The following is an 11,060-nucleotide window of genomic DNA, read 5'->3' on the forward strand; positions in this document are numbered from 1 at the left end:
CCTATTGTGTCATATTTGTAAATCCTTCAATCCTATCCCAAGTTGTTCTTAAGGGGGGATTTTAGGATATTCCGACACATAGGAAATAGTTAAGTACAACTTGGTCTAGTATAGAGTTAGGTATAGATTTAGGTAAAGTGTGTTTCTTTACCTTATACATTTTGTAACTTACAATCCGATGGTCACGATATGTAGTGATCCGACGGTTCATTCTCTCCTCGGTATTACCGACACTTGATCTGTGGCTTGACACCCGATTGGTCCATGATTTCTATTTAAAGCGCATGGAGGGTCATTTGTAGGGTAATCCATCTATCAGAGAAGCTTATGTAAATTTTCATTCTTTTATTAATAAATTGCCTGAAGTGGCCGCGTTGGCTCAGGCCATGGACTGTTTCCCTCTTTGAGGGTTTTAACCACGTCAAAAATACTGGTGTATTCATCTGCGATCTGGTTGTGAGCGGTGTCCTTTGGTGTTTTGTCTGAGGAACTTACCCCGTAAATTCCTACAGTTATGGCATTTGATATTTGCACATCTCAACTTTGGAGGTTTGAATTTGCTGCATAGGAAATTCATGGTGAAGGGATTACCACTCATAGAAAAACTAGATAGCCTATGTGAAGTATGTATCTTGGTAAAGGAACATATAGAGACATTTCCAGTAGGAAAGTCAGTAATGGAAAAGGCACCTATGGAGATTTCCCACTCAGATTGATGTGTACCAATGCAGACACCATGAATTTGTGGTAGCCACTATCTATTGACCTTCATAGATGACTACACAAGGAAGACATTGGTCTATCTCGTAAAACAAAAAAGTGAAGTGTTTGAGCGCTTTTTCCAATACAAGGCTCTTTTTGAGAAGAAAAGTGGACACTACATCAAAGTCCTTAGGACTTACCGGGGTGGTGAATACATCTGAAATGACTTACTTCGATTTTTGAGGGAGGAGGGAATTTACAAGCAATTTACAACAATGTATACACAACAACAAAATGGTGTGGTGGAAAGGAAGAGTAGGACCATTATGGAAATGGCAAGGAGTATGTTGAAGGCAAAGCATTTGCCAAATGATTAATGGGCTGAAGTTGTTGCATGTGCAACATATATCTTGAATAAATGTCCAACTAAAAGCATCTAGAACGTAGTTCCTGAAGAGGCATGGAGTGGAAGAAAGCATAGTGTCACTCACATGAGAGTTTTTGGCTATGTGGCATATGCACCTGTTTCACAAGAGTTGAGGAAGAAGTTGGACAACAAGGGGGAGAAATGCATATTTGTTGGATATAGTGATGAATCCAAAGCATACAAGCTCTGCAATCCATCAACCAGGAAGGTCATAATGAACAAAGATGTGAAGTTCATAGAAGAAGAAGAATGGGATGGAAGTTTAGAGAAGACAGTCAATGTGAAAGATGTATATCACATGAGGACAAAGAGGAATTGACATCAACAAGAAATTCCTCGACAATGACTCCCTCTACTCCTACTCACGCACAACAAAGTAGACAAAAAGTAACAGCATGAACAAATAATAGAACAACATCATGCAATCAAGTAAGTGCTTATCCAAGCACGCCACTAAGAGAAACACCAAGTGACATGACAAGCCATCTTCAGCAAGCACAAGAAGACAAAAATTTAGAAATTTAAATGAAATTTATTAGTAAGATGAAGTTGATAGGAGTGCCAGTCTAAATTCCTTATTTGCATTGTTTTATCATGTAGATGACCCAATTGATTTTGAAGATGCAGTCAAAGAAGAAAAATGGGTTGCGGTAATGGAGGAAGAAATAGAAGCAATAGAAAAGAATGTGACATCGGAGTTAGTGAACCTTTTGTAAGGAAAATAAGTCATTGGAGTGAAGTGGGTCTATAAAACCAAGAGCAATGTCGACAGGAAGATTGAAAGGCATAAAGGGAGGCTAGTTGTGAAAGGATACAAGAAGCATCATGGAAGAGATTATGTGGAGACGTGCGCGCCAGTCACGAGGATGGAGAGAGTATGTACAATTTTGTAGTGATTATCACGCAACATAAAAGGAAAGTGTATCAATTGGATGTAAAATGAGCATTCTTGAATGGAGTGCAAAAAGAGGAAGTGTATGTTGCGCATTCACCTGGTTATGAGGTAAAAGGCAAAGAAGACAAAGTGTATGAGTTGAGTAAATTTGTTTATGGACTGAAGGAAGCACCATGTTCATGGTACAATAGGATAGATGCCTACTTGTTGGACAATGGTTTCGACAAATGTGATGGAGAGCCTACCCTCTACACCAAAGAGAGTGATGGTAAGTTTCTTATTGTCGTCTTATATGTAGATGATTTGATTTTTACAGCCAGTGATGATTTCCTCATCATTGATTTCAAACAAATCATGAAGAATGAATTTGAAATCAGTGGCTTGGGGTTGTTAAGATATTTTGATTTCATAGAAGTGAAGAAAACACAAAATGGAATTTTTTAATTTTCAATTAAAGCATGTGACATACATTTTGGAGAGGTTTAATATGAAAAACAAGAAGCCAACACCAACTCCAACTATCATGGGGTTGAAGTTAAGCAAAGAAGATTGCAACAACAATGTCAATCCAACATTATACAAAAGTATGATATGAAGCTTGATGTATTTGACCGCCACTAGCCCACATATAATGTATGCAGTGAGTGTGGTGTCAAGGTTCATGGAAACACCCAAGGAAACACTTTGGCAAGCACCGAAAAATATTCTAAGGTATGTCAATGGGACAAAACAATATGACATTTTGTAGGCCGCAACAAATGACTTGAGACTCCTTGGTTGCACTCACTCTCTGACCATTCAGCAACGAAATAGAGAGTTTAAGGTATTTAATGAATTTTGGTAAATAGGTATCAGAAACATTTACTCTGCCACTCACACTTAACAACAAGTGCAAGTTCAAAAAACCATTTATTATGTAAAATCACTAATGTTGTGTATGTATTAATGTTCTCTCTCATGTATGTTGGAATATTAATTCCAACTGCTGTGTAGCAGCTGCAGCTACTTTATTCATTTGTCGTGATTCGGCGCCCCACATTTTTTCCCGATCTTTTATGTCACCGCCATTACCATCTTTTCACCCTTTAATTATTTTTGAGTTCCTGAAGGATGAAGATCAGATACAACACTACTTCATTTACTTTTCAGCAACTATATTAATGAGCAGAATGGCTGAAACAGAAAAAGAACCATTCTCGAGCCGTAACAGCATTTATCAGCCATAGATTTCATCACCACCGACTCAAGAAATATAGCAAAAGATCAAATCTGTTAATCATGAGCAGCAGAAACTTTATCAGCAAGTTAAGGCGGTGAAGACCCTTTCCCGCACTATAAATAGAAATAGAAACAGAAGTAGAAAACAGATAGATAAAATAGATTGAAAGTCTTTTTGTAACACACAGCAGTGTAGAACAAGAGAGTTTTTTTTGTATTGCACATCAGCGCTGAAATTTTCTGAGATAGTTGTTTTGTGAAACTGAAGCGTTTCTGTTGTAATCCCTCTGTCAAGAGGAAGATGCTCTTTAGCATAATATTTTGTTAAGATCCCTCTACGTGAGAAAGACTTAGTTTTATGTGTTGGTTTATTTTCATAAATAGAAATTTCTTTCTGTGCGTTGCTGTTTCACCAAAAGTTATTTTGTCAAAAAATTTCTCGTAAGTCGAAAAATACTTGACGTCAAAAATTCCCGTTGCTGCAACACCACGAACAGCAACTGAAAAAATTTACGTTGCTGTAACACCACGAACAGCGTTGCTGCAACACTACGAACAACAACTGAAAAAAAACTGTGTTGCTGCAACATCGTTTCCAGAGAACGAATTTTTCTGTTTTTCTGAGTTAAAAACAGAGTATTTTTCCGCGTCAAAGACAGTATTATTTTGATCAGTTTTTGATCCTGAGGCAAAGTAGAGTATTATTTTATGCTTTGTTCTTGTGTTTTTGAATTATCAGAAAACAGAGTATTACTCTCTGTTCATATTTTTGTTGTTTCAGAATTTATCAGAAAATTCTCAACAGTGGAAACAGAGGATTTTTCCACTGTATTTTGTTTGGAATAACCAGAAATTCCTGACATGGTATCAGAGCTTGTCCAGGCTCTTTGAAGACATCAAAGAAGCTGAAAGAAGATTTGTTGCTGCAGCAAATTATCCAGCAGAGCGAAAACGCTGTCAAGGTATTTTTCAGATTAGTTTTTTGTGTAGCTGCTGAAGACAATTAAGTGATTTTTTTTTACAGTCGAGTATTACAACAATGGCCAGCACCAGCGTGGGTATGTTTAATACCCAGCTCCCACAGTTCAATGGGAAAAATTATGACTACTGTGCAATAACCATGAAAGCCGTGTTTGCCTCACATGATTTACGGGAACTTGTTGAATATGGATTTGAAGAGCCAGCAAATGAAGAAGAGTTTATTGGATTAACTCAGGCAGAGAAAGAGCTGTTGAAGAGCAATAATAAGAAGGACTCAAAAGCCCTTGTATTCTTATATCAAGCAGTGCATGAGAGTGTGTTTCCGAGGATAGCAGCAGCCAATACATCCAGAGAAGCATGGCAAACTCTCAAGACATCTATCAAGGCATGAAGAAAGTGAAGACAACAAAACTACAGTTGCTGAGGAAAGATTTTGAGAACCTGCGTATGAAGGAGTCAGACAATATTGACTCATTCTTCACACAAGCAATTGGTTTGGTCACACAGATAAGGTCTCATGGAGAAACTCTTGAAGAAAGGAGGATTGTGGAGAAACTATTGAGGTGCCTACCCTCAAAGTTTGATGTGATTGTCACCACCATAGAAGAGACAAATGATCTCTCAAATTTTTCAGTTGATGAAGTTCATGCATCACTGATAACTCATGAGCAGAGGTTGAGTAGAAATGAAAACTCATCTCTAGAGCAAGCCTTCAAAACCCAGATGTCATTTGGAAGAGGAAGAGGTCAAGGCAGAGGAAACAAGAGAGGAAGAGGAAGAACCCAATACAGAGGCGGAAGAAACAGTCCAGCAAACGTTCAAGGAAGAGACAGCAATCCAAATCAGAACCAAGGCCATGGCAGCAGTCAGCAAAGTGGACAACATCATGCTCAAGGACAAAGGTATGAAAAATCCCATGTCCAATGTTATTATTGTAAAAAATATGGGCACTATGCAAATGAATGTAGGAAAAAGCAGCATGATATGAGTAATAGATCTAGTGCAAATATCACTAGAGAAAATATGAGTCAAGATAATGTGTTGTTAGTTTGTAATATGGCTGAAACAAACAGTGAAGATATATGGTTTCTAGACTCTGGTTGCAGCAACCATATGACAGGAAACATAGCCCTGTTTTCTGCTTTAGATCAGAGTGTGCAGTCACAAGTTACACTTGGGACTGATAGTAAAATTTCTGTTATGGGAAAAGGAGAAGTTAAAATATTTACAAAGAAACGTGAAAAGAAAACCATAGCAGATGTCTATTATGTTCTCGGAATGAAGTGTAATCTCTTGAGTATTGGACATCTTGTTCAGAAGGGTTACAATGTTTTCTTTGAGAATGATGTATGCACCATCATGGACAGATTACCCAACAAACGTTGTATTGCTGAAGTGAAGATGACAAGGAACAGGATGTTCCCTCTCAGAATAAGGGCAGATCTGAAAAATAAAGAAGTAATTGCAGCAGTGACACAAGAGGCTCTCCAAAGCGTACCAAAGGATGAAAATTGGTTGTGGCATTTGAGATTTGGACATCTCAGCTTTGGAGGTCTTAATTTGTTTAGTAGAAAAGGAATGGTAAGAGGATTACCATTGATAGAAAAGCCAGACAGCCTTTGTGAAGGTTGTATATTAGGGAAACAACACAGAGAAAGTTTTCCAACTCGGAAAAGCATAAGGGCAAAAGCACCTTTAGAAATTGTCCACTCAGATTTATGTGGACCGATGCAAGCTCCATCACTTGCAGGCAGCCAATATTTTCTAACATTTATTGATGACTTTACCAGAAAGACTTGGGTTTATTTTCTGAAGAATAAGAGTGAAGTGTTTGAAAAATTCCAAAATTTCAAAGCACTTGTAGAAAATCAAAGTGGGCTGCGTATCAAGGTTTTGAGAACTCACAGAGGAGGTGAGTATATCTCCAAAGAATTTTTACGTTTTTGCAGAGAAAATGGAATTCATAAGCAATTTACAGCAAGGTACACCCCGCAGCAAAATGGAGTTGCTGAAAGAAAAAACAGAACAATCATGGATATGGCGAGAAGCATGTTGAAGGCAAATCATTTGCCAAATGATTATTGGGCTGAAGCTGTACACTGTGCAGTATATATTTTGAATAGATGTCCTACAAAAGCAATGATGAACAAAGTGCCAGAAGAAGCATGGAGTAGGAGAAAGCAAGGAGTCACCCACATGAAAGTTTTTGGTTGTGTGGCTTATGCACACATTCCAGATCAGCTAAGGAAGAAATTGGACAGCAAAGGGGAGAAATGTATTTTCAGTGGATACAGTGAAGAATCCAAAGCTTACAGGTTATATATCCCATCCACCAAGAAGTTTTTTGTGAGCAGAGATGTTCAATTTATTGAAGAGGAAGCTTGGGATGGAAGCATAGAGAAAACACTTAATGTTAAAAACTGTTTGTCTCATGATGATGATGATGAGGAGTTGGCTGAAACACATCCCCAAACAGCAGCACCAACAACAGAACAGCAAGAGACACCCTTGAGGAAAAATGAGAGTGCTTCTCCAAGCACACCACAAGGAGGAAATTCAAGTGCATCTACAAGCACTTGCACACCGAATGAAAGAGGTAAGAAATTCATAAATTTAAGTGATATTTATGATGAAGGAATGAATTTTTTGTTTGCCTTGTATTGTCATGTTGATGACCCTGTTCATTTCGAAGATGCAATTAAAGATAAGAAATTGATAGAAGCTATGGATGAGGAAATGAATGCCATAGAAAGAAATAAGACATGGGATTTAGTTGAGCTACCAAAAGGTAAAGAAGTCATTGGAGTTAAATGGGTCTACAAGACCAAGAGTAATGCTGAAGGCAAGATAGAAAGGCATAAGGCAAGACTTGTTGTCAAGGGATACAAGCAGCAGTATGGGAGAGATTATGAGGAGACTTTCGCACCAGTTGCAAGAATGGAAACAGTAAGAGAAGTGTTGTCCATAGCAGCACAAAACAAATGGAAAGTTTACCAAATGGACGTGAAGTCAGCATTCTTGAATGGAGTATTAATGGAAGAGGTTTACATCGAGCAACCTCTAGGCTATGAGAAGAAAGACCAAGAGCACAAAGTTTGCAGATTGAAGAAAGCTCTTTATGGGCTAAAGCAAGTGCCAAGAGCATGGTACAGTAGGATAGATTCCTATCTACTGGAGAACGGATTTGAGAAGTGTGAGGGAGAACCCACTGTTTACATCAAAGAAAAAGACTGTAAAATTTTAATTGTTGTGTTATATGTTGATGATGTGATTTTTACAGGTAATGATGACTACCTCATTGAAAATTTCAAATCAGTCATGAAAGAAGAATTTGAGATGACTGACATGGGTTTGCTGAGATACTTCTTAGGAATAGAAGTAGATCAAAATAAAAATGGAATTTTTATTTCACAGGCAAAATATGTAAACGAAGTATTGAGCAGATTTAACATGCACGACAGCAAGGCAGCAATCACTCCCACAGTGATGGGATTAAAACTTAGCAAAGAGGACAGTAGCAAAGATTTTGATCCTAGTGTGTACAAGAGCATAGTTGGCAGCCTCATGTATTTGACTGCAACTAGGCCAGACATAATGTATGCTGTTAGTTTAATTTCCAGATTCATGGAGAAGCCAAAAGAAACACATTGGCAGGCAGCAAAGAGAATTCTGAGGTATGTTAAAGGTACAAAAAGGTATGGCATATTTTATACTGTTTCAGAATGTTCAGATTTAGTTGGATACACAGATAGTTATTGGGCTGGAAGTGTAGATGACCGGAAAAGCACATCTGGTTACATTTTTCACATAGGTTCAGGAGCCATTTCATGGGCTTCCAAGAAACAGCCAATTGTAGCATTGTCTACAGCAGAAGCAGAGTATGTGGCAGCTACAGCAGCAGCATGTCAAGCGGTTTGGATGAGGAGAATGTTGAGAAGTCTATGTCAGGAGCAGGCAACAACAACAGTTATTTTTTGTGACAATAGCTCAGCTATTGCATTATCCAAGAACTCTGTATTCCACAAGAAAACAAACACATAGACACAAAGTTTCACTACATCAGAGAATTGGTGAACAATGGAGAAATCATTTTACAACATTGCAGGACTCAGGAACAGGTTGCAGATATTCTGACAAAGCCATTGGATCAGAAAAGTTTTGAGTTTTTAAGGAAACTTCTGGGTATGACTGATAACCCAGCAGTTGAAATTAAAAGGGGAGTGTTGGAATATTAATTCCAACTGGTGTGCAGCAGCTGCAGCTACTTTATTCATTTGTCGTGATCCGGCGTCCCACATTTTTTCCCGATCTTTTATGTCACCGCCATTACCATCTTTTCACTCTTTAATTATTTTTGAGTTCCCGAAGGATGAAGATCAGATACAACACTACTTCATTTACTTTTCAGCAACTATATTAATGAGCAGAATGGCTGAAACAGAAAAAGAACCATTCTCGAGCCGTAACAGCATTTATCAGCCATATATTTCATCACCACCGACTCAAGAAATACAACAAAAGATCAAATCTGTTAATCATGAGCAGCAGAAACTTTATCAGCAAGTTAAGGCAGTGAAGACCCTTTCCCGCACTATAAATAGAAATAGAAACAGAAGTAGAAAACAGATAGATAAAATAGATTGAAAGTCCTTTTGTAACACACAGCAGTGTAGAACAAGAGAGTTTTTTTTGTATTGCACAGCAGTGCTGAAATTTTCTGAGATAGTTGTTTTGTGAAACTGAAGCGTTCCTGTTGTAATCCCTTTGTGAAGAGGAAGATGCTCTTTAGCATAATATTTTGTGAAGATCCCTCTACGTGAGGAAGAATTAGTTTTATGTGTTGGTTTATTTTCATAAATAGAAATTTCTTTCTGTGCGTTGCTGTTTCACCAAAAGTTATTTTCTCAAAAAATTTCTCGTAAGTCGAAAAATACTTGACGTCAAAAATTCCCGTTGCTGCAACACCACGAACAGCAACTGAAAAAATTTACGTTGCTGCAACACCACGAACAGCGTTGCTGCAACGCTACGAACAACAACTGAAAACAAAACTGTGTTGCTGCAACACCGTTTCCACAGAACGAATTTTTCTGTTTTTCTGAGTTAAAAACAGAGTATTTTTCTGCGTCAAAGACAGTATTATTTTGATTAGTTATTTTATGCTTTGTTTTTGTGTTTTTGAATTATCATAAAACAGAGTATTACTCTATGTTCATATTTTTGTTGTTTCGAAATTTATGAGAAAATTCTCAACAGTGGAAACAGAGGATTTTTCCACTGTATTTTGTTTGGAATAACCAGAAATTCCGGACAATGTATTAATGTAAAATTTGTATGTTGAGATAAATATGAATGTAAAAGTCATTATCAAGTTAAACAGTGAGAGAGGGTGAAAATGACAAATCTAAAGTATGTGAAGTAGTGAGCAGAAAATCATGGAGGAAATATGTCTCTTAAAGTATAGTATGTGAGGTAGTGAGTAGAAAATCATGGTGGAAATAAATCTTATTGAAGAGAAAATAGTGGATGAAATATTGGTGGAAGCATGTGAAAATCCAATAATTTGTAAATCAGAGTAAGACGTTTGTGTCCATTTATCACCCAAATGTATTTTCTTATGTTTTGAAATATAATACAAAGCATTTTATATTACTATATAGATTTAAACATTTATGATACCCAACTCTTTTGTTTCTAATCTGTTTTAGTCAATTATTTTTTGTGTATTATTTAAGCATAGCAACTCAAGATTTGGTTTGGTACAAATGATTTATGAGCTAGACTGCTCTCCTCTGCGAAAGTTTTCGAACATGAATGATTTGCTCCTTAAATCAAAGATTTTGAAAACTTAATAAATACAAATAATGAAGTGCTGATTTTGAAAAGAGGCGTCGATAGGGCAATCCATCACATTAAAATTAATGTTGGCTCATTCAATTCCTTTTTCTGCCTCATGGAAAGTCATTTAGGGTTTCGGGTGATTCGGTTCAATAAACACCAGAGGACAAATTTCAGAAGGTGAACAGCAGAATAAAGAATGGAATGGGCCGAAGGAACCAAAGTGGAGTTCCGAAGAGCTGGGAAACGATATGAGGGGGCTTGGTTCGAAGGATTTGTCGAAACTCCAAGCCGAGGCGGGGGGCCGTGTAAGATTCTGTTCGAGAAGTTTGAAAAGAATAATGGAAAGCCTTTGGTGGAGAAGGTGCGCCCGGATAATGTGAGACCCATTCCGCCACAGAGTCAGTTGCCTGTTACTTTACCAGACGGATTATTCGTAGAAGCCTACGACAAGGATTGCTGGTCGCGTGGCTTCATAGTGAAAAGAGTTTCCTGTGGGCAGCAGTTTTGGTTGGTCTCCTTCCCCGACAGTAAAACTCTCAGGGCATATCCGCTTTCAGCTTTACGTCCCGCTCAAGACTGGAAAGATGGAACGTGGACGTTGATTCCTCCAGTTTGATTTGTCAATCTCTTTCTCAATATTATGATAATCAAAATCCTTAAGTTAATATATTAGTTCAACAAACAAAAAGTATTTAAATAAACATCTCCCACACAGACGTTCAAACCATATTTCAGATTTAATCTTATTCATATGCTTTATATAAATTTTTATTTTTCCTAATGTTTTTCAAATAACATGTAAAGGTCGTTGAAATTTTAAACATATTTATTTTTTATTTTTCCTAAATGATGTATTTTTAAATAAACGGAATTAACATTATTGAAGATTTTAGTTTAATGATAATATTTTTTAAATAACGTGTAAAAGTCCTCGAAAGTTTAAATATTTTATTTTTCATTTTCTGTAAACGATATATTTTTAAATAAACGGAATTA

At 37.1% G+C, this 11,060-nt stretch overlaps 1 protein-coding gene across 1 annotated transcript; it reads left to right on the top strand.

The window, feature by feature from the left end:
* Positions 1-10,260: 10,260 nt before the first annotated feature.
* On the top strand, positions 10,261-10,680 carry LOC149267396 (DUF724 domain-containing protein 6-like). Its single transcript, XM_089411511.1, has one exon. The coding sequence runs from the start codon at positions 10,261-10,263 to the stop codon at positions 10,678-10,680; it is 420 nt and encodes a 139-aa protein (XP_089267637.1).
* The last annotated feature ends 380 nt before the right edge of the window (positions 10,681-11,060 follow it).

Source organism: Pinus tabuliformis, chromosome 6, assembly GCF_031772625.1.
Source record: "Pinus tabuliformis cultivar Carrire ecotype Pingquan chromosome 6, CPIR1, whole genome shotgun sequence".
Classification (NCBI taxonomy): Eukaryota; Viridiplantae; Streptophyta; class Pinopsida; order Pinales; family Pinaceae; genus Pinus; species Pinus tabuliformis.

What these genes read in the sequence shown, in the direction of transcription:
- LOC149267396 (XM_089411511.1), top strand. Translation starts at nt 10,261, where the DNA reads ATGGAATGGGCCGAAGGAACCAAAGTGGAGTTCCGAAGAGCTGGGAAA.